This window comes from Eleutherodactylus coqui, chromosome 4 (assembly GCF_035609145.1).
Source record: "Eleutherodactylus coqui strain aEleCoq1 chromosome 4, aEleCoq1.hap1, whole genome shotgun sequence".
Taxonomy (NCBI): domain Eukaryota; kingdom Metazoa; phylum Chordata; class Amphibia; order Anura; family Eleutherodactylidae; genus Eleutherodactylus; species Eleutherodactylus coqui.
Window position 1 is genome coordinate 298,349,433 of NC_089840.1, and position 23,419 is coordinate 298,372,851.

At 49.4% G+C, this 23,419-nt stretch overlaps 1 protein-coding gene across 5 annotated transcripts in view; it reads right to left on the bottom strand.

Annotated features, from left to right (window-relative positions):
* Positions 1–739: 739 nt before the first annotated feature.
* ADD3 (adducin 3) overlaps positions 740–23,419 on the bottom strand; it is an 80,981-nt gene continuing 58,301 nt past the window's right edge. For 3 of the 5 annotated variants that reach the window (XM_066601482.1, XM_066601483.1, XM_066601485.1), the window contains 3 exons: positions 22,838–22,934; positions 21,942–22,025; positions 15,053–15,900 (listed from right to left, as the gene is read on the bottom strand). In XM_066601482.1, coding sequence (XP_066457579.1) covers positions 15,629–15,900; positions 21,942–22,025; positions 22,838–22,934 — 453 coding nt within the window. In that variant the 3' untranslated portion in view covers positions 15,053–15,628. Of the gene's footprint in view, positions 4,161–15,052; positions 15,901–21,941; positions 22,026–22,837; positions 22,935–23,419 lie in introns of those variants that run through there. The other 2 variants (XM_066601487.1, XM_066601486.1) reach the window with 2 other exon arrangements.

Genomic DNA, 23,419 nt, shown 5'->3' on the forward strand with positions numbered 1-23,419 from the left:
CATGACGCTTACATGCATTCGGCAGTCCTGAAGTGGTTAAACTATATACGTACCACCACAGGAAAAAAAAAAAAAACAGGTTAAAAGTAGATCCCAAATCAGAACTATATAATTCCGCAAGCAACATTGTTTGTCCGCTACGGTGATTGCTGTACGTTCGTACGTACATCCATCCATCTATACACACACAAAAAGGTGAAAGCCCTCACTGACTGGCCACTAATTCTCTAACTTCCCGATGTTGTTCAAACATGAAATTTGGCAGGAGCATTCTTTAGGTCCTAAATAGGAAAAGTAAAGTAGTCACAACTCGAATATTCAATGCCAAGTGCAAAAGTATTGGCACCCGTATGTAATGTACCTTATCGAATTCTCTAACTTCCCGGTGTCGTACAAACATGAAATTTGGCAGGAGCATTCTTTAGGTCCTAAATGATGAGTGGGAAGGATGGTACATTCTGCAGAGGGACATCAGTATATGCAGCCTGAGGAGAATCTAACGTTCCTCTATGTGTATACATATTTTATTCCTCGGTTACTCTAAGGTAACCTTGACTTCATAAAACTTTTTGTGTAAACACCTGGACCAAATTAACTCGGGCGAGGCTGGGTATATCAGCTAGTTGGTATATAAGAACATCCCAGAATGAAGTGTTGTGTTAGTTTCCGCAGAGGCCTTATACCAGATTATGATAGTTTAACACAAGAAACAAGTTAAAAACAGAAATACACTGAAAAATCCAAGATTAACTCTTCTTTATTAAAAAGGTGAAATTACAAAAATGTATCTACGTAAAATACTGTTTATTTGTGATCCATCAGGAATTAGCAATAACAACTATCAGCAATCTCCGGGGTAACATATATAGATTTCCACAGGACAGATTCTCAAAATGGCTCATTGTTTATGCTGAAGCAGGTATATAGCGGCGTTAGCAGGGCGGGGGAGGGGGAAAAGGTGCAGAGAGCATGAGAACGCTTCTTAGAAAATATTTATGCACATTGCATACATATAGATATATTTTATATAGACATTTCTGTATACACTTTATCATTTAGAAAACGTTATGTAGCTTCGTTCACAGACTCTTGTTCCTACTGTTGTCATACAACAAAAAAAAGCTGAAAAAACAAAAACATTAAAAAAAGTTTTTTGAGAAAAAGCAACGTACAAGGCATCTGACGGAAAACAGGAGTCACGCTGATTTGCAACTACAAAGGATGAATGTTTTTAGGTTTATCTCAGAGATCAGTTTGTCCAGTAAAAATCCAGAGAACCAAAAGTAGAAGTCACTTTTTTTTCAATATCGCAACCAAACAATTCATCCGTCTGTGTGGCGGTGCGGTTCGCACGCCTGTCGTGTGTAATCTAAACATCTGGAAGGGAAGAATAAAATAAAGTGGAAAAAAAAGTGAAAAAATATAAGTTGTGAAAAAAGTGAAAAAGTGAAAGAAAAACTGAAAAAAGTAAAAACAAAAACGTAAAATAAATTGAAGAAAAATCTTAAAAACAAAATTGAATTTTAAACAATTTTTCCGATAGATAATAGTAAAAAATTAAAATTGGAGAAATGTGAAAACTAAAAAAAACAGGAAAACAAAGAATCAAAAATAAATTGGAAAAAACTGTAAAAACACATTTAAAACTGAAATAAAACGGTTTTGTTTTCTGTCAACCCTGGATATAATAAATGGTCACGGAAGATGTGGATTAAAATTCTATCATAAAAGCACCACGATAACGAAGGGGGAGGGGCTTGAAATAAGGCAGATGACATCATCAGGCCTCCGTGGCCGGAGAACCTAAACGGCTGTATGTAATGACATTGTAACGGTCCGACCATCAGTAGTCTGGGATTACTCATTCAAAAATATATATTTTATGGTTAAATAGATTTGTGGTTTGGGGGGAGGAGGGGGGGTACTTAAAGGGGCTACATTCATATGTACATTTATTTAATGCTTTACTTTTGAGGATCTTCATTCGACATGCAACTTGCATAACCGTGAGAAGTAACAGGCCGTCTACACATCAAGAACAAAAATGTAACAAAAGCAGTCGCCTCTGGAGGGCGGAGCCTCCGCATACAAATTCCAATTTTTAAAAACGTTTTTAAACAAAATGACAACATGCTCATCAATAAAGTTTGTTGTGTGGGTTAACGCTGGAGCGGGGCCTCCGAGGGACTGGGATGAACGCCGACAACTGAGTTGGGTCTATTCTTCAGAGCTTTGTTGTAAAACACTTCCCCCTCTTTGGCTCTTCTTTCTTTCTCAGTCTCGGACCCCCCGCCCCTCCAGGTTCTATAGTGAGACAAATGCAGTCAATGTAGAACCCCTTTTGGATGTTGCAGTCGCACTGCGCCACCTGAACCCGGCCTGTAGGCGGCTCTCCAACATGCAAATCAATGACCCTTAAAATATCTCCGCCTCCTCATGGGGCGGTCTCTGTATCACCCGCTCCTCCCGGTACATTCAGACAATCCATCGCCGTATCCAAACACCTACCGAAACCCCGACAGTCTTTACAGAAAATATATATAGATTTCATTCCGATTTGTTTGGAGTTTTTCCCTCTTTATATTTCATTATAGGAAGAAAAATAATCTATGGAAAAAATAGTTTCAATTCATTTCTGAAAGCAATTTAAAACGTCGACACAAGGTGCAAATCATAAAAAAAATAGGTTTTTCTTCTCTAGAATATTTTTTCTCTCAAGCACTTATTTCTCTATACGTTTGGTTCAAGCTGTAAATCTGATAACGCGATGTAGCTCTCGGTCGTTGTTTAAGGCCCATGTGGTCAGGTCCAAATAAATTTAGGTATTTTTCGATTAAAAATAATCCACAGCACACATGAAAAAAAAATGTCACGCCTCTTCCCAACATCAGCCACGCCTCCTCCCAACATCAGCCACGCCTCCTCCCAACATCAGCCACGCCTCCTCCCAACATCAGCCACGCCTCCTCCCACCCCCGCTTGTGCATTTTTTTTTAAAAGAAGCCCTTTGGCAGCAAATAGTTAAAATACATTTGGCAAAAAAAAAAATTCAACTACAATTTTTGAAATCTCTAAAAAATTAATTCCACTTTTTCCCCCCCAGATACCAACATCTAAAATTTAGTGTCCAGATTTTACGCAAGCAGCTTCCCAAATCTACAAAAATAAGTCGGGGTCTATGGCTGAGGAGTCGCGGGAGATTCCAGCCAGCGAGCCCCGCAGTATTTAGGGGTGCAGCATTATCGATCCTCAGAAATGAACGAGGTAAATCGGCTGAGCGCGGCATCTGTGGCATAAAACCCAGCCCCGCCCACGACCGCCCTCCCAGGTCAGGTCTGCGCCGAGACAATACAATCACAAAGAGGGAAATTTTATATTCCAGTTTGAACTCTTCCAGCTGTGTAAAAAAAATAAAAAAATTCACAAAAAAACTCCTCAAAAAAAAAAAAAGTTCCCCAGGTGCATATTGTAGATGCATATATTGGCCGCCATCTTTACGGTCGGCCGATGGCGAATCTGTAAAAAATAAATTCAAAATTAATTAAAAAAAAAAATAGTGGTTTGTCTTTTTTGTAGCATAAAAAGTAAAAACACACAAATCAGGAGCCGGTTCTGCAGTAGTCCAGGAGGGGGCAGGGGGCGCAGCTTCTTCCAGTGGCAAGGGGCAACGGGTGGTCTGAAGAAGGAAAAAAAAAAATCTCATGGCAGCCGCTGGAGGCGGGGCTTTGTACAGCAAACAGAGAAAAAGCAGAATGGCTGCACTCCGGCGACCCCGAAGTCCCAGAAGTGACTAGCGCCCCCTCCAGCATGAGAACTCATTAAGCCCCCATAGAACTCATTAAGCCCCCATAGAAAGGGACGTCCCCCCCCGTTCCCATTAACCACGGGTTACGCCTCCAGCTTCTCCTTCTTCTTGTTCTTCTTCAGGAAGGACGGGGTGCGGAACTTTTTCTTCTTCTTGTTGGGGGACTTGGAGGGAGACCCTTCGGGGGTCAGCTCCCCTTCGATTAATTTCTCTGTGTTGCGGAGTGTGATCTCTAGGTTGTCCCCCATGGTCAGCTGACTGACGCTGATGGTCAGCTCTTCCTCTGCGTCATGTTTACCATCCTTGCCGTTCAATATGATGGAGTCCTTCAGGAAAACCGAATCGTCTAGAAGCTCTGAGAGGGCGAAAAAGGAACGTGAGAAGAGGGAAAGCAAAAAAAACAATACAGCATCTACACCGCGACTAACTGCAGTACAACTGCCTATTACATCCTTACATCATAAGAGTTCTCCCTGCAGCCACCACTAGGTGGCGCTCACCCCATAAAATTCCTATTGAAAATCTGTATGTATGAAGTTCTTAGTAGTGGCTGTAAATATCAGCAGACAGAGAGCTCCCCCTAGTGGCGGCTGCGGCTGTATATCTGTATGCTCCCCCTAGTGACGGCTGCGGCTGTATATCTGTATGCTCCCCCTAGTGGTGGCTGCGGCTGTATATCTGTATGCTCCCCCTAGTGACGGCTGCGGCTGTATATCTGTATGCTCCCCCTAGTGACGGCTGCACATCTGTATATCTGTATGCTCCCCCTAGTGACGGCTGCACATCTGTATATCTGTATGCTCCCCCTAGTGACGGCTGCACATCTGTATATCTGTATGCTCCCCCTAGTGACGGCTGCACATCTGTATATCTGTATGCTCCCCCTAGTGACGGCTGCACATCTGTATGCTCCCCCTAGTGACAGCTGCGGCTGTATATCTGTATGCTCCCCCTAGTGACGGCTGCGGCTGTATATCTGTATGCTCCCCCTAGTGACGGCTGTACATCTGTATGTAGTGAGCTCCCCCTCGGGACGGCCGCGGCTGTACATCTGTATATAGTGAGCTCCCCCTAGTGATGGCCGCGGCTGTACATCTGTATATAGTGAGCTCCCCCTAGTGATGGCCGCGGCTGTACATCTGTATATAGTGAGCTCCCCCTAGTGATGGCCGCGGCTGTACATCTGTATATAGTGAGCTCCCCCTAGTGACAGCCACGGCTGTACATCTTTATGAAGTGAGCTCCCCCTAGTGACGGCTGCACATCTGTATGAAGTGAGCTCCCCCTAGTGACGGCTGCGGCTGTACATGTGTATGTAGTGAGCTCCCCCTAGTGACGGCCGCGGCTGTACATCTGTAGGCGGTGAGCTCCCCCTAGTGACGGCCGCGGCTGTACATCTGTAGGCGGTGAGCTCCCCCTAGTGACGGCCGCGGCTGTACATCTGTAGGCGGTGAGCTCCCCCTAGTGACAGCCACGGCTGCACATCTGTATGTAGTGAGCTCCCCCTAGTGACGGCCGCGGCTGTACATGTGTATGTAGTGAGCTCCCCCTAGTGACGGCTGCACATCTGTATGTAGTGAGCTCCCCCTAGTGACGGCTGTACATCTGTATGTAGTGAGCTCCCCCTAGTGACGGCTGCGGCTGTACATCTGTATGTAGTGAGCTCCCCCTAGTGACGGCTGCGGCTGTACATCTGTATGTAGTGAGCTCCCCCTAGTGATGGCTGCGGCTGTACATCTGTATGTAGTGAGCTCCCCCTAGTGGTGGCTGCGGCTGTACATCTGTATGCTCCCCCTAGTGGTGGCTGTATATCTGTATGTAGTGAGCTCCCCCTAGTGGTGACTGTATATATCTGTAGGTGGTGAGCTCCCCCTAGTGGTGACTGTATAGATCTGTATGTAGTGCCTACAGGAGCCGCAGGTGGGTTTGTCCATCAATGAGGACAGCAGTGTGTGCAGCATCTGCAGCCTGAGATTTAAGCATGCAGATTACATCCCTCCTGGGCAGTATTCAATAAACTTTATTAATACTGTGTGGAGTTCCCCTTTAAGGCAGGTAAGGCAGCAGGAACCATTCTACACATACACCGGATCACAGAATGTATCTGCTACTTGTGATATTCCACGGGTCCTGCAGTAGACCAAGGGTGCAGAGCCCAAATCTGTAGTCTGATTCTGCCTCGGCCGGCGGGGCCGCTGATCTACACGTGTCACTGGCTGCTCGTTATAAAGCCGCTGTACTGAACTGCGCTTCAAAACTGCGAGCGATTCCAATCCCGTGTTCACATGAAGCCCCAGGGCCGCCGGCGCGTCGCATTCTGGGACTTATTCTTTTTCAAACTCCTGCTTTCCCGCCGGATCCGCGGCATTTCTGCAGGGTCGGCTGCGGGCGCCGCGGATCGGACGGCTTCCATAGACTTTAACCAAAGCCGTCCCTGCAGGATCCGTGCTGCGATGTACAGCCAGACCAACAGGTCCGCAAAGCAAATCCGCATGCTTCAATTATTTTGCAGACGATTTCCTATGGACGGCTTGAGTCGCGGATCTCCTGCGGGATCCACAAACCAAACCCACCGGCGGATGTGAGGAGTAACGAGCATGTCAATAGAAGGATCCCTCAAGTCTTTCCACATCGCAGACGGTTCACAGGGGCTTCCGGCTTGTGAGTGTGGTTGAACCAGCAGGAGGCGCCATCATGTTGGGGCTGATGTGGCCTTGATATGTTGTCCCGGCGGAGTCCGTCCTCGTCTTCACCATCACGGCACCCATATATGTAAGGAATGGACCCTGAGTGACATTCGGCAGCCAAGTTGCTGCCCGCTGCCAATATGTTGCCAGGCAGGCTTTGCACAAGCAGCCCCGCTGCACCCAGCGGGGAGGTCCGGCGCTCCGCTGGGACCTGAATGCATCATCACGCATTAATGCGCATATTTCAGGGCCCACAGAGATTCCTGCTTTTAGTTTGGCTTCTGTTTTTCCAAACTCGTCCTCCAGATCCTGGAAGCCATCTCCATTCTGATCCGCAGCCACAAGTTTCCCATCAGGCCCGGCTTCATGTGAAGCGGTGGGAGGTGCTCCGTCATCGGACCAACCAGTGATGCATGCTATATTGTATCAGCCAGCAGTGCGCTCGGCTCCGGATGGCTGAGCGCTACTTTGTAGTGACTGCAGTCATCATGACTGTTCCATAGGCACGTGTGTGTTGTGTACCCCATCTGTAGACCCAACAGGGGGGCCACAACCTGCAGGTCACCCCAAATGGGCCACTTAGGATTTGAACAGTGGATCAGCCTCACAAGGGGTTCCAGTGGCTCGTGGGTCCCTTTCATTGCCGCAGGATGAGCGACGGGGACAGAAGGCCGTTGGTTGTCTTTGTGCACCTTTCAGGCTTCAGCAGAGCCTATAGACCTCCACGGCTCCGGCACGGAGTCACCATCCAGCTCCAGCGTGAGGCCGGTCACGACAGCCCCGAAACGAGGCATATCCAGCTTGGAATACGAGGCTAATTTTGCATAATGATCACAAAAGTGTGAAGGTGTAGTAAATGGCATCCCTGTAATCTGGGGGCCAACAGTTCAGACTTCGCTAGAGCGTTCAGAGCGGGCCGGGGGTCGCCCTGTTCAGATCGGCCCCAGCGGGCCGGGGGTCGCCCTGTTCAGATCGGCCCCAGCGGGCCGGGGGTCGCCCTGTTCAGATCGGCCCCAGCGGGCCGGGGGTCGCCCTGTTCAGATCGGCCCCAGCGGGCCGGGGGTCGCCCTGTTCAGATCGGCCCCAGCGGGCCGGGGGTCGCCCTGTTCAGATCGGCCCCAGCGGGCCGGGGGTCGCCCTGTTCAGATCGGCCCCAGCGGGCCGGGGGTCGCCCTGTTCAGATTCTGCTTCATAACATGCGTCCTCCCCATGATCCCTTTCAGAGGCACGAGATGCAGGCGGTATTAACCCTGTAATCCCCAGTGTCACGGGGCTTCAGACTCACAAGCAGCAGACACTTTTTTCGACTCTTATTTGAGGATCCAGCACCATTGGTCGTGCAGAAACAGCCGTCCGGATGAGGACCTTTCGGTTCGCACCAAATCATAGGCACCACCAACAGCATTGCCGTCCTCTGGCCATGGAGCCGCTGTGTGCGGCCGGAGCGGCCCCCGATGCGGCGGATGTGAGACGCCCGGCTTTTGTCTTTATCTCCAACTTTACACCCAAAATAACCCTCGTGAGCGATCGTCACGTCTTGACAGGTTTTTGCGCTGAACGCGTGCGGTGTACCACAAACGTAGCAGACTGTCCGGATGGTTCGCGGCTCCGCCGGCTGCAGCAGACATACTAGCGATATAAGAGCCCAGTGTTGTCAGCTAATAACCTGCGCTCGGCCCATCTGCATTATACAGGCCTAGTAACTGCTGACATCAGCGGACCGACACCCTCAGACGTGCCCTGGAGGAACCCGCTGCTGCCAGGAAGTGTTACGAGAGGTGCTGGAAGGCAGGATGCAGGTAATGGTGCAGCAGTACCCGGGCTCATCTGCCGAGCCGTCGCCAAGCAGTAGTCGGCCTACAACGTAAGATCTAGACGTCTTTGGCGAATTTTGACTTCAGATTCGGCGCACTCGATTACACGTAAACAAAGATGTAGCTGCTGGAGTAAAACATCTCATCAGCGCCACCAGGGGGCGCAATAAATACCTGCAGCGGTCACCGGCGTCGGGGGCGGGGACTGAGTTAGGAGGACAGAAGAGTCGTCTTCTGAGATTAGATCATGCTCAGCATCTGCGGGGTTAAACTGGGTTAGTGACGTGCAAAGAGTCCGTTAAGGGGGCGGGAATCATGCAACGACAGAACGGGGAGACCCTCGGTGGGGGAGGGGGGGTGTGGGGGTCCCGAAAAGAGGCGGTTACGTGGGCGATCCCCATATACGGGTCCCTATATCTAGATACATATATACACGTTTCATTATAGGTGGATCAGGGAGGGGCTCAAGTGTCCCACGAATGGGGATGCGACTGCTGGGGTGGCTGGGAGGGGGCGCTGTTTTTTGGGGGCGAGCAGCGGGCACTGTACGTCATTCACTGGGAGTAGAGGAGAGCAATCACAGATGCCAGAACCTTGATGAAAACTCAGGAGGTTGTGGTCAACCCAAATGCCAGAGCTGTAGCCTGGTAATGATCCAAGCAGATGGCAAAGTGGACGAATCGTTGGTGTAATCGATCACGAGATCTTCAAGATAAGCGTCCTTGTTATTTATGGAAAACAGGAACTCCTTCTGTTCCATGGATGCTATGACTGACTTCAATGACTCCATACAGAAGGGACGGACCTTGACAAAGCAGTTTAACTTCTTCAGGTGATAACAGGTCTGACAGGATCATCCTTTTGGAACACTAGGAACAGATTGGAATAAAATTCCTTGAAACATTCTGAGGTAGGAAACAGTACTTTTAGTCCCTGAGAGGACAGAGTCATAATCGCCTAATCCAAAGCAGTGTCCTATGAAGGAGATGCTGGGATTCTGGAAGCAAAGAAGTGATCTGAGGGATGAAAGCTAACAATTCTATAGCCTAAAGAGATGACCGCCCAAACCCAGGAGCGAACCAGTTCTTCCAGAACAAGGAAAGTCATCTCCCCCATCCTGGATGGATCGGGTGTGGGCCACCCTTCATGCAGAAGGTTTTAACGAAGATTTGAAGGATCGGGGTCAGGGAGACCAGGAGGGTCGTGGCTTAAAAAAGGGCGTCTGATGGTGATCCTGCGAGGATTTTTTTTGCTGAGAACCTGGGCCACAAAAGGAATAAACAGGGGGGCATTTCTTTTGGGCAGATTTTGCATCGCTGGCTTTATGCTGTGGAAGATACAAACTCCCTCCACCCAGTGGTCTCAGAAATACTAGCTTTGAATCTGACTCCAATGGACGCAAGCCAATGGAGGGAAGGTGCGTTATAATGACTGCTTAGAGGCGGCATCTGCAACTCGATACTTGAGCCATAGCGTTCGTCACAAGGTTACTGAAACTGCTGGGGCGCAAGCCAGGAGCCTGGCCGTATTTAAAGAAGCTTTCCAGAGAAATTTCCTCACCTTGCTCATCTGCTGGGCAATGTTGGCTAATTTGTCCTAAGGAGAACCAGAAAGAATGCCCCGATCTAGTTGCTTAGCCCATTCAATAGTGGCCCTATGGATGTAGGTAGAGCTAAACACAGGCCAAAGTTCTGAACCAGCCACCTCAAAGGAGGACGTTGCAAAGGATTTAATCTTTTTGTCCTGCATGTCCTTAAAATGATGAAGAATCAGCCTTAGGCAAGATGGTATCTCTGTACAGAAGACACTGTAGGATTCATTACGGGTGAAGAACACGTCGCCAAATCCTCTGGAAAGGGATTCATGACATCCAAACTCCTAGGTTTGGTAAGGTGTTTGTCGGGAAAGTTCCTTGGTCAGGCTAAAGCATCTTCATATTCCGTACGAAAAGCAAAGACTTTTGGGGAACGTTTTAGGCGTCAAGAAGGAGGTAGCTTCCTTAGATGCAGCCGGCAACTGATTCTTCATCTGAAGAGTCTTTTTCACCGCGATTATTAGATTATTTAAAAAAATGTCTCTTTTTGATCACTTTTCATTTACTTTGGGAGTAGGGGTACAAAAAAAAATATATATATTTTGGCATTCTGTTTGTTGGTTTTTTTGCCCTTCACTATGTGGGATAAAAAGCAAGCCCATTCCACTGTGGCAGATGGAAGAGGCTGGCCAGAAAAAGTGCCTGAGGCCGGTTTACTGGCCGCCCGTGTCTGTGGAAGATAGTTGGGGCACAATGGCTCAGACTATCGCCATGGAAATTTGGTAGCGCAGTAAGTGCAAGCAAAAGGCGTGGCTCTGGCCAGACCCATCAACCCTGGAGTCAGACCCTGGAGCACGGTGCCTAGTGTGTAGAGCGCCCTTAACCATGCTTGCTGCTATGGATGCTGCAGAAGGAGCAAAGGAGGAGGGGAGGTAGTCATCAGGGCTGGTGTGGATGCAGAGCTGCGATTCCAATGACATCCTGGAATGGGAATAGTTTGTCAGATGCACCACCGGTCCGGACCGTGGGTCAGTAGGATTATGGGGTTATACCAAATTTAGAGAGTTTTATGTTTATTTTTAAAAAGTAAATGAAAATGTTTATTTTAAGAAAAAATGCAGTCACCATATTCTGAGAGCCGGAACGTTTTAACAGTTTTGCTGATTGGGCTGTGAGGGCTCGCTGTCTGCAGAGTGAGATGTAGAGTTTATGATTTTGAAAAATGTCTTTTTGATCACTTTATTCAATTTCTTTGGGAGTGGAGATACAAATAATAGTTTGGGAATTCTGTTTGTTGTTTTTTTTGCCCTTTACTATGTGAGATAAAGAGAGAGATTTTAATAGTTTGGACTTTTACTTTGATCTTGTGATCATTTGGTTGGTTGTAATGTATACTGTAATACTTCAGTATTGCAGTCTATAGTGATTTTTGATGTTGCCTTAGGCATGGCTTCATAGGCATCTATGCGTAGCAGCCCTTAAAAAATTTCAGTAGGCTCTGGGCTGCACTGCTGGCCCATCTGCACCCCCTGATTCTGCTACAGGAGGTGTGGGAAGGGGTCCCCCCCCCCCCACCTCTTGCTCACTGTTTAGATGCGTGGTCAGTTTCGATCGCAGCATCTAAATAGTCCACTGCTGAGATTGGCGCCAACTCTGATAGCTGACAGACCCTGGAACTGCCGCTATCAGAAACAGCTGATAGCCCGAGTATGTGGTGGCTTCAGCTCAGAGCCCGCTCTATACACGTTTGAGGACTGCATGACGCTTACATGCATTCGGCAGTCCTGAAGTGGTTAAACTATATACGTACCTCCACAGGAAAAAAAAAAAACAGGTTAAAAGTAGATCCTAAAATCAGAACTATATAATGCTGCAAGCAACATCGTTTGTCCGCTACGGTGATTGCTGTACGTTTGTACGTACATCTATCCACACACAAAAAGGTGAAAGCCCTCACTGACTGGCCACGAATTCTCTAACTTCCCGATGTCGTACAAACATGAAATTTGGCAAGACCATTCTTTAGGTGCTAAATAGGAAAAGTAAAGTAGTCACAACTCGAATATTCAATGCCAAGTGCAAAAGTATTGGCACCCGTATGTAATGTACCTAATCTAATTCTCCAACTTCCCGGTGTCGTACAAACATGAAATTTGGCAGGAGCATTCTTTAGGTCCTAAATAGGAAACGTAAAGGGGTCACAACTCGATTATTCAATGTTAAGTGCAAAAGTAAGTTCATCCCTATGTAATGTAACTTCTCGATGTCCTACAAGCATGAAATTTGGCGCAAGCATTTTTTAGGTCCTAAATGAGTGGGAAGGGTGTCACATTCTGCAGAGGGACATCAGCATATGCAGCCTGAGGAGAATCTAACGCTCCTCTCTGTGTATACATATTTTATTCCTCGGTTACTCTAAGGTAACCTTGACGTCATAAAATTTTTTGTGTAAACACCTGGACCAAATTAACTCGGGCGAGGCTGGGTATATCAGCTAGTTGGTATATAAGAACATTCCAGAATGAAGTGTTGCGTTAGTTTCCGCAGAGGCATTATACCAGATTATGATAGTTTAACACAAGAAACAAGTTAAAAACAGAAATACACTGAAAAATCCAAGATTAACTCTTCTTTATTAAAAAGGTGAAATTACAAAAATGTATCTACGTAAAATACTGTTTATTTGTGATCCAACATGAATTAGCAATAACAACTATCAGCAATCTCCGGGGTAACATATATAGATTTCCACAGGACAGATTCTCAAAATGGCTCATTGTTTATGCTGAAGCAGGTATATAGCGGCGTTAGCAGGGCGGGGGAGGGGGAAAAGGTGCAGAGAGCATGAGAACGCTTCTTAGAAAATATTTATGCACATTGCATACATATAGATATATTTTATATAGACATTTCTGTATACACTTTATCATTTAGAAAACGTTATGTAGCTTCGTTCACAGACTCTTGTTCCTACTGTTGTCATACAACAAAAAACAAAAACATTAAAAAAAGTTTTTTGAGAAAAAGCAACGTACAAGGCATCTGACGGAAAACAGGAGTCACGCTGATTTGCAACTACAAAGGATGAATGTTTTTAGGTTTATCTCAGAGATCAGTTTGTCCAGTAAAAATCCAGAGAACCAAAAGTAGAAGTCACTTTTTTTTTTTCAATATCGCAACCAAACAATTCATCCGTCTGTGTGGCGGTGCGGTTCGCACGCCTGTCGTGTGTAATCTAAACATCTGGAAGGGAAGAATAAAATAGTGTGGAAAAAAAAAAGGAAAAAATATAAGTTGTGAAAAAAAGTGAAGAAAAACTGAAAAAAGTAAAAACAAAAACGTAAAATAAATTGAAGAAAAATCTTAAAAACAAAATTGAATTTTTTAAACAATTTTTCCGATAGATAATAGTAAAAAATTAAAATTGGAGAAATGTGAAAACTAAAAAAAACAGGAAAAAAAAATCAAAAATAAATTGGAAAACTGTAAAAAACATTTAAAACTGAAATAAAACGGTTTTGTTTTCTGTCAACCCTGGATATAATAAATGGTCACGGAAGATGTGGATTAAAATTCTATCATAAAAGCACCACGATAACGAAGGGGGAGGGGCTTGAAATAAGGCAGATGACATCATCAGGCCTCCGTGGCTGGAGAACCTAAACGGCTGTATGTAATGACATTTTCACGGTCCGACCATCAGTAGTCTGGGATTACTCATTCAAAAATATATATTTTATGGTTAAATAGATTTGTGGTTTGGGGGGAGGAGGGGGGGTACTTAAAGGGGCTACATTCATATGTACATTTATTTAATGCTTTACTTTTGAGGATCTTCATTCGACATGCAACTTGCATAACCGTGAGAAGTAACAGGCCGTCTACACATCAAGAACAAAAATGTAACAAAAGCAGTCGCCTCTGGAGGGCGGAGCCTCCGCATACAAATTCCAATTTTTAAAAACGTTTTTAAACAAAATGACAACATGCTCATCAATAAAGTTTGTTGTGTGGGTTAACGCTGGTGCGGGGCCTCCGAGGGACTGGGATGAACGCCGACAACTGAGTTGGGTCTACTCTTCAGAGCTTTGTTGTAAAACACTTCCCCCTCTTTGGCTCTTCTTTCATTCTCAGTCTCGGACCCCCCGCCCCTCCAGGTTCTATAGTGAGACAAATGCAGTCAATGTAGAACCCCTTTTGGATGTTGCAGTCGCACTGCGCCACCTGAACCCGGCCTGTAGGCGGCTCTCCAACATGCAAATCAATGACCCTTAAAATATCTCCGCCTCCTCATGGGGCGGTCTCTGTATCACCCGATCCTCCCGGTACATTCAGACAATCCATCGCCGTATCCAACCACCTACCGAAACCCCGACAGTCTTTACAGAAAATATATATAGATTTCATTCCGATTTGTTTGGAGTTTTTCCCTCTTTATATTTCATTATAGGAAGAAAAATAATCTATGGAAAAAATAGTTTCAATTCATTTCTGAAAGCAATTTAAAACGTCGACACAAGGTGCAAATCATAAAAAAAATAGGTTTTTCTTCTCTAGAATATTTTTTCTCTCAAGCACTTATTTCTCTATACGTTTGGTTCAAGCTGTAAATCTGATAACGCGATGTAGCTCTCGGTCGTTGTTTAAGGCCCATGTGGTCAGGTCCAAATAAATTTAGGTATTTTTCGATTAAAAATAATCCACAGCACACATGAAAAAAAAATGTCACGCCTCTTCCCAACATCAGCCACGCCTCCTCCCAACATCAGCCACGCCTCCTCCCAACATCAGCCACGCCTCCTCCCAACATCAGCCACGCCTCCTCCCACCCCCGCTTGTGCATTTTTTTTTAAAAGAAGCCCTTTGGCAGCAAATAGTTAAAATACATTTGGCAAAAAAAAAAATTCAACTAAAATTTTTGAAATCTCTAAAAAATTAATTCCACTTTTTCCCCCCCAGATACCAACATCTAAAATTTAGTGTCCAGATTTTACGCAAGCAGCTTCCCAAATCTACAAAAATAAGTCGGGGTCTATCGCTGAGGAGTCGCGGGAGATTCCAGCCAGCGAGCCCCGCAGTATTTAAGGGTGCAGCATTATCGATCCTCAGAAATGAACGAGGTAAATCGGCTGAGCGCGGCATCTGTGGCATAAAGCCCAGCCCCGCCCACGACCGCCCTCCCAGGTAGCCCCGCCCACGACCGCCCTCCCAGGTCAGGTCTGCGCCGAGACAATACAATCACAAAGAGGGAAATTTTATATTCCAGTTTGAACTCTTCCAGCTGTGTAAAAAAAAAAAAAAAAAAAATTCACAAAAAACTCCTCAAAAAAAAAAAAAAAAAGTTCCCCAGGTGCATATTGTAGATGCATATATTGGCCGCCATCTTTACGGTCGGCCGATGGCGAATCTGTAAAAAATAAATTCAAAATTAATTAAAAAAAAATAAAAATAGTGGTTTGTCTTTTTTGTAGCATAAAAAGTAAAAACACACAAATCAGGAGCCGGTTCTGCAGTAGTCCAGGAAGGGGGGGGGGGGGGGGCGCAGCTTCTTCCAGTGGCAAGGGGCAACGGGTGGTCTGAAGAAGGAAAAAAAAAAATCTCATGGCAGCCGCTGGAGGCGGGGGCTTTGTACAGCAAACAGAGAAAAAGCAGAATGGCTGCACTCCGGCGACCCCGAAGTCCCAGAAGTGACTAGCGCCCCCTCCAGCATGAGAACTCATTAAGCCCCCATAGAACTCATTAAGCCCCCATAGAAAGGGACGTCCCCCCCGTTCCCATTAACCACAGGTTACGCCTCCAGCTTCTCCTTCTTCTTGTTCTTCTTCAGGAAGGACGGGGTGCGGAACTTTTTCTTCTTCTTGTTGGGGGACTTGGAGGGAGACCCTTCGGGGGTCAGCTCCCCTTCGATTAATTTCTCTGTGTTGCGGAGTGTGATCTCTAGGTTGTCCCCCATGTTCAGCTGACTGACGCTGATGGTCAGCTCTTCCTCTGCGTCATGTTTACCATCCTTGCCGTTCAATATGATGGAGTCCTTCAGGAAAACTGAATCGTCTAGAAGCTCTGAGAGGGCGAAAAAGGAACGTGAGAAGAGGGAAAGCAAAAAAACAATACAGCATCTACACCGCGACTAACTGCAGTACAACTGCCTATTACATCCTTACATCATAAGAGTTCTCCCTGCAGCCACCACTAGGTGGCGCTCACCCCATAAAATTCCTATTGAAAATCTGTATGTATGAAGTTCTTAGTAGTGGCTGTAAATATCAGCAGACAGAGAGCTCCCCCTAGTGGCGGCTGCGGCTGTATATCTGTATGCTCCCCCTAGTGACGGCTGCGGCTGTATATCTGTATGCTCCCCCTAGTGGTGGCTGCGGCTGTATATCTGTATGCTCCCCCTAGTGACGGCTGCGGCTGTATATCTGTATGCTCCCCCTAGTGGTGGCTGCGGCTGTATATCTGTATGCTCCCTCTAGTGGTGGCTGCGGCTGTATATCTGTATGCTCCCCCTAGTGACGGCTGCACATCTGTATATCTGTATGCTCCCCCTAGTGACGGCTGCACATCTGTATATCTGTATGCTCCCCCTAGTGACGGCTGCACATCTGTATATCTGTATGCTCCCCCTAGTGACGGCTGCACATCTGTATGCTCCCCCTAGTGACAGCTGCGGCTGTATATCTGTATGCTCCCCCTAGTGACGGCTGCGGCTGTATATCTGTATGCTCCCCCTAGTGACAGCTGCACCTCTGTATGTAGTGAGCTCCCCCTCGGGACGGCCGCGGCTGTACATCTGTATGTAGTGAGCTCCCCCTCGGGACGGCCGCGGCTGTACATCTGTATGTAGTGAGCTCCCCCTCGGGACGGCCGCGGCTGTACATCTGTATATAGTGAGCTCCCCCTAGTGATGGCCGCGGCTGTACATCTGTATATAGTGAGCTACCCCTAGTGATGGCCGCGGCTGTACATCTGTATATAGTGAGCTCCCCCTAGTGATGGCCGCGGCTGTACATCTGTATATAGTGAGCTCCCCCTAGTGACAGCCACGGCTGTACATCTGTATATAGTGAGCTCCCCCTAGTGACAGCCACGGCTGTACATCTTTATGAAGTGAGCTCCCCCTAGTGACGGCTGCACATCTGTATGAAGTGAGCTCCCCCTAGTGACGGCTGCGGCTGTACATGTGTATGTAGTGAGCTCCCCCTAGTGACGGCCGCGGCTGTACATCTGTAGGCGGTGAGCTCCCCCTAGTGACGGCCGCGGCTGTACATCTGTAGGCGGTGAGCTCCCCCTAGTGACGGCCGCGGCTGTACATCTGTAGGCGGTGAGCTCCCCCTAGTGACAGCCACGGCTGCACATCTGTATGTAGTGAGCTCCCCCTAGTGACGGCCGCGGCTGTACATGTGTATGTAGTGAGCTCCCCCTAGTGATGGCTGCACATCTGTATGTAGTGAGCTCCCCCTAGTGACGGCTGCACATCTGTATGTAGTGAGCTCCCCCTAGTGACGGCTGTACATCTGTATGTAGTGAGCTCCCCCTAGTGACGGCTGCGGCTGTACATCTGTATGTAGTGAGCTCCCCCTAGTGACGGCTGCGGCTGTACATCTGTATGTAGTGAGCTCCCCCTAGTGATGGCTGCGGCTGTACATCTGTATGTAGTGAGCTCCCCCTAGTGGTGGCTGCGGCTGTACATCTGTATGCTCCCCCTAGTGGTGGCTGCGGCTGTACATCTGTATGCTCCCCCTAGTGGTGGCTGCGGCTGTACATCTGTATGCTCCCCCTAGTGGTGGCTGCGGCTGTACATCTGTATGCTCCCCCTAGTGGTGGCTGCGGCTGTACATCTGTATGCTCCCCCTAGTGGTGGCTGCGGCTGTACATCTGTATGCTCCCCCTAGTGGTGGCTGCGGCTGTACATCTGTATGCTCCCCCTAGTGGTGGCTGCGGCTGTACCTCTGTATGCTCCCCCTAGTGGTGGCTGCGGCTGTACATCTGTATGCTCCCCCTAGTGGTGGCTGCGGCTGTACATCTGTATGCTCCCCCTAGTGGTGGCTGCGGCTGTACATCTGTATGCTCCCCCTAGTGGTGGCTGCGGCTGTACATCTGTATGCTCCCCCTAGTGGTGGCTGCGGCTGTACATCTGTATGCTCCCCCTAGTGGTGGCTGCGGCTGTACATCTGTATGCTCCCCCTAGTGGTGGCTGCGGCTGTACATCTGTATGCTCCCCCTAGTGGTGGCTGCGGCTGTACATCTGTATGCTCCCCCTAGTGGTGGCTGCGGCTGTACCTCTGTATGCTCCCCCTAGTGGTGGCTGCGGCTGTACCTCTGTATGCTCCCCCTAGTGGTGGCTGCGGCTGTACATCTGTATGCTCCCCCTAGTGGTGGCTGCGGCTGTACATCTGTATGCTCCCCCTAGTGGTGGCTGCGGCTGTACATCTGTATGCTCCCCCTAGTGGTGGCTGCGGCTGTACATCTGTATGCTCCCCCTAGTGGTGGCTGCGGCTGTACATCTGTATGCTCCCCCTATTGGTGGCTGCGGCTGTACATCTGTATGCTCCCCCTAGTGGTGGCTGCGGCTGTATATCTGTATGTGGTGAGCTCCCCCTAGTGATTGCTGCAGCTGCATATCTGTATGTAGTGAGCTCCCCCTAGTGGTGGCTGTAGCTATATATCTGTATGGACTGAGCTCCCCCTAGTGGTGGCTGTAGCTATATATCTGTATGTAGTGCTCTCCCCCTAGTGGTAGTTGTATATCTGTATGGACTGCTCTCCCCCTAGTGGTGGCTGTATATCTGTATGGACTGCTCTCCCCCTAGTGGTGGCTGTATATCTGTATGGACTGAGCTCCCCCTAGTGGTGGCTGTATATCTGTATGGACTGAGCTCCCCCTAGTGGTGGCTGTATATCTGTATAGACTGAGCTCCCCCTAGTGGTGGCTGTATATAGTGCTCTCCCCCTAGTGGTGGCTGTATATCTGTATGGACTGAGCTCCCCCTAGTGGTGGCTGTATATCTGTATGGATTGAGCTCCCCCTAGTGGTGGCTGTATATCTGTATGGACTGAGCTCCCCCTAGTGGTGGCTGTAGCTATATATCTGTATGTAGTGCTCTCCCCCTAGTGGTAGCTGTATATCTATATGGAATGCTCTCCCCCTAGTGGTGGCTGTATATCTGTATGTAGTGAGCTCCCCCTAGTGGTGACTGTATATATCTGTAGGTGGTGAGCTCCCCCTAGTGGTGACTGTATAGATCTGTATGTAGTGCCTACAGGAGCCGCAGGTGGGTTTGTCCATCAATGAGGACAACAGTGTGTGCAGCATCTGCAGCCTGAGATTTAAGCATGCAGATTACATCCCTCCTGGGCAGTATTCAATAAACTTTATTAATACTGTGTGGAGTTCCCCTTTAAGGCAGGTAAGGCAGCAGGAACCATTCTACACATTACACCGGATCACAGAATGTATCTGCTACTTGTGGTATTCCACGGGTCCTGCAGTGGACCGAGGGTGCAGAGCCCAAATCTGTAGTCTGATTGTGCCTCGGCCGGCGGGGCCGCTGATCTCCACGTGTCACTGGCTGCTCGTTATAAAGCCGCTGTACTGAACTGCGATTCCAATCCCGTGTTCACATGAAGCCCCATGGCCGCGGGCGCGTCGCATTCTGGGACTTATTCTTTTTCAAACTCCTGCTTACCCGCCGGATGCGCGGCATTTCTGCAGGGTCGGCTGCGGGCGCCGCGGATCGGACGGCTTCCATAGACTTTAACCAAAGCCGTCCCTGCAGGATCCGTGCTGCGAGGTACAGCCAGACCAACAGGTCCGCAAAGCAAATCCGCATGCTTCAATTATTTTGCAGACGATTTCCTACGGACGGCTTGAGTCGCGGATCTCCTGCACGGGATCCACAAACCAAACCCACCGGCGGACGTGAGGAGTAACGAGCATGTCAATAGAAGGATCCCTCAAGTCTTTCCACATCGCAGACGGTTCACAGGGGCTTCCGGCTTGTGAGTGTGGTTGAACCAGCAGGAGGCGCCATCATGTTGGGGCTGATGTGGCCTTGATATGTTGTCCCGGCGGAGTCCGTCCTCGTCTTCACCATCACGGCACCCATATATGTAAGGAATGGATCCTGAGTGACATTCGGCAGCCGAGTTGCTGCCCGCTGCCAATATGTTGCCAGGCAGGTTTTGCACAAGCAGCCCCGATGCACCCAGCAGGGAGGTCCGCCGCTCCGCTGGGACCTGAATGCATCATCACGCATTAATGCGCATATTTCAGGGCCCACAGAAATTCCTGCTTTTAGTTTGGCTTCCGTTTTTCCAAACTCGTCCTCCAGATCCTGGAAGCCATCTCCATTCTGATCCGCAGCCACAAGCTTCCCATCAGGCCCGGCTTCATGTGAAGCGGTGGGAGGTGCTCCGTCATCGGACCAACCAGTGATGCATGCTACATTGTATCAGCCGGCAGTGCGCTCGGCTCCGGATGGCTGAGCACTACTTTGTAGTGACTGCGGTCATCATGACTGTTCCATAGGCACGTGTGTGTTGTGTACCCCATCTGTAGACCCAACAGGGGGGCCACAACCTGCAGGTCACCCCAAATGGGCCACTTAGGATTTGAACAGTGGATCAGCCTCACAAGGGGTTCCAGTGGCTCGTGGGTCCCTTTCATTGCCGCAGGATGAGCGACGGGGACAGAAGGCCGTTGGTTGTCTTTGTGCACCTTTCAGGCTTCAGCAGAGCCTATAGACCTCCACGGCTCCGGCACGGAGTCACCATCCAGCTCCAGCGTGAGGCCGGTCACGACAGCCCCGAAACGAGGCATATCCAGCTTGGAATACGAGGCTAATTTTGCATAATGATCACAAAAGTGTGAAGGTGTAGTAAATGGCATCCCTGTAATCTGGGGGCCAACAGTTCAGACTTCGCTAGAGCGTTCAGAGCGGGCCGGGGGTCGCCCTGTTCAGATCGGCCCCAGCGGGCCGGGGGTCGCCCTGTTCAGATCGGCCCCAGCGGGCCGGGGGTCGCCCTGTTCAGATCGGCCCCAGCGGGCCGGGGGTCGCCCTGTTCAGATCGGCCCCAGCGGGCCGGGGGTCGCCCTGTTCAGATCGGCCCCAGCGGGCCGGGGGTCGCCCTGTTCAGATCGGCCCCAGCGGGCCGGGGGTCGCCCTGTTCAGATCGGCCCCAGCGGGCCGGGGGTCGCCCTGTTCAGATCGGCCCCAGCGGGCCGGGGGTCGCCCTGTTCAGATCGGCCCCAGCGGGCCGGGGGTCGCCCTGTTCAGATTCTGCTTCATAACATGCGTCCTCCTCATGATCCCCATCAGAACTGTCCCTTTCAGAGGCACGAGATGCAGGCGGTATTAACCCTGTAATCCCCAGTGTCACGGGCTTCAGACTCACAAGCAGCAGACACTTTTTTCGACTCTTATTTGAGGATCCAGCACCATTAGTCGTGCAGAAACAGCCGTCCGGATGATGACCTTTCGGTTCGCACCAAATCATAGGCACCACCAACAGCATTGCCGTCCTCTGGCCATGGAGCCGCTGTGTGCGGCCGGAGCGGCACCCGATGCGGCGGATGTGAGACGCCCGGCTTTTGTCTTCATCTCCAACTTTACACCCACATTAACCCTCGTTAGCGATCGCCACGTCTTGACAGGTTTTTGCGCTGAACGCGTGCGGTGTATTCACCACAAACGTAGCAGACTGTCCGGATGGTTCGCGGCTCCGCCGGCTGCAGCAGACATACTAGCGATATAAGAGCCCAGTATTGTCAGCTAATAACCTGCGCTCGGCCCGTCTGCATTATACAGGCCTAGTAACTGCTGACATCAGCGGACCGACACCCTCAGACGTGCCCTGGAGGAACCCGCTGCTGCCAGGAAGTGTTACGAGAGGTGCTGGAAGGCAGGATGCAGGTAATGGTGCAGCAGTACGCGGGTTCATCTGCCGAGCCGTCGCCAAGCAGTAGTCGGCCTACAACGTAAGATCTAGACGTCTTTGGCGAATTTTGACTTCAGATTCGGCGCACTCGATTACATGTAAACAAAGATGTAGCTGCTGGAGTAAAACATCTCATCAGCGCCACCAGGGGGCGCAATAAATACCTGCAGCGGTCACCGGCGTCGGGGGCGGGGACTGAGTTAGGAGGACAGAAGAGTCGTCTTCTGAGATTAGATCATGCTCAGCATCTGCGGGGTTAAACTGGGTTAGTGACGTGCAAAGAGTCAGTTATGGGGGCGGGAATCATGCAACGACAGAACGGGGAGACCCTCGGTGGGGGTGTGGGGGTCCTGAAAGGGGCGGTTATGTGGGCGATCCCTATATACGGGTCCCTATATCTAGATACATATATACACGTTTCATTACAGGTGGATCAGGGAGGGGCTTAAGTGTCCCACGAATGGGGATGTGACTGCTGGGGTGGCTGGGAGGGGGCGCTGTTTTCTGGGGGCGAGCAGCGGGCACTGTACGTCATTCACTTGGGGGTCTCTTCTGCACTTTCTGCTTTATCATTCACTGCAAGTTAAATACAATCTGTTGCTCCCTGTTATCTGCCATTTCAAATGGGAGATGTATAAGGTCTATGCAGCGCCACCAAGTGGAAGGGAGGGGAATACAAGTGGCTGTTTCAAGCTGACTATAGGACAGAGAATGCGATCTATTGCTTCCTGTTATCTGCCATTTCAGGCAACAGTCTGTTCCTCCCCGTTTACCAAGATATTAAGCTTGGCTGCGGGATCCTTCCACAAGCAGCTGAGTCCCCCGAGGAGGTCTGCCCTCTGGGATCAGCAGTAATAGAGCACAGCGCCCCCCGCTGGCTTCTGCATGGTATTACACTCCACCTGCAGAGTCTCATCAGTTCCCCAAAGGGTGACCCCCAGATACTCCTACATGTTTTGGGAGGTGCGGCCAGTGTTATAGGAGGTGCGAGGGTTAATTTGTGCGCAGCATACAGGCGTGTTAGGGGGCGGCGGAGCAGCATTTCCTGGGACCCCCTCACCTCGCGTCCCGTTCTCTCCCTTGTCCTCCTGTATGAACTGGCTGAATGGGTTCGGCGGGGGAGGCGGCGCGTTCTCATCCTCCTCGAAGTGCGTCATCTGTAGGGGAACAGAGCAAACCACAATCAGCGAACCGTCAGATCGGTCGGCCGCGCCAAAGTCAAACCAAGGGGCGGTGCATTATGGTGGAAATCAGGGGAGATCAGCATTCACACGGGGGAAGGGGCAGCATCGGCCGGGTATGGAGTGGCATCGGCCGGGTATGGAGTGGCATCGGCCGGGTATGGAGTGGCATCGGCCCCTGATCCTGCCCCCCTCCCCCATGATGTGAATAGACGTCGCGGCCGTGCGGGAGTTAATGGCCACAATAAGATGCTACAGACAGAGGTTTGGAAAATCTTTGATCTCTCAGGGGGTCTTGAAGATGTGACTGTTTGCTCACTGAGATAGTACACCGCATTACTTATGTACTGCATTCTACTAAGTCGGCGGCATCAGCTTACTAGACTCTGCTGGAGGCGGGGCCTAATAGACCGATTTACATGTTAAGCCTATAGCTGCAAGGGAAACCCACTGGTACCTTG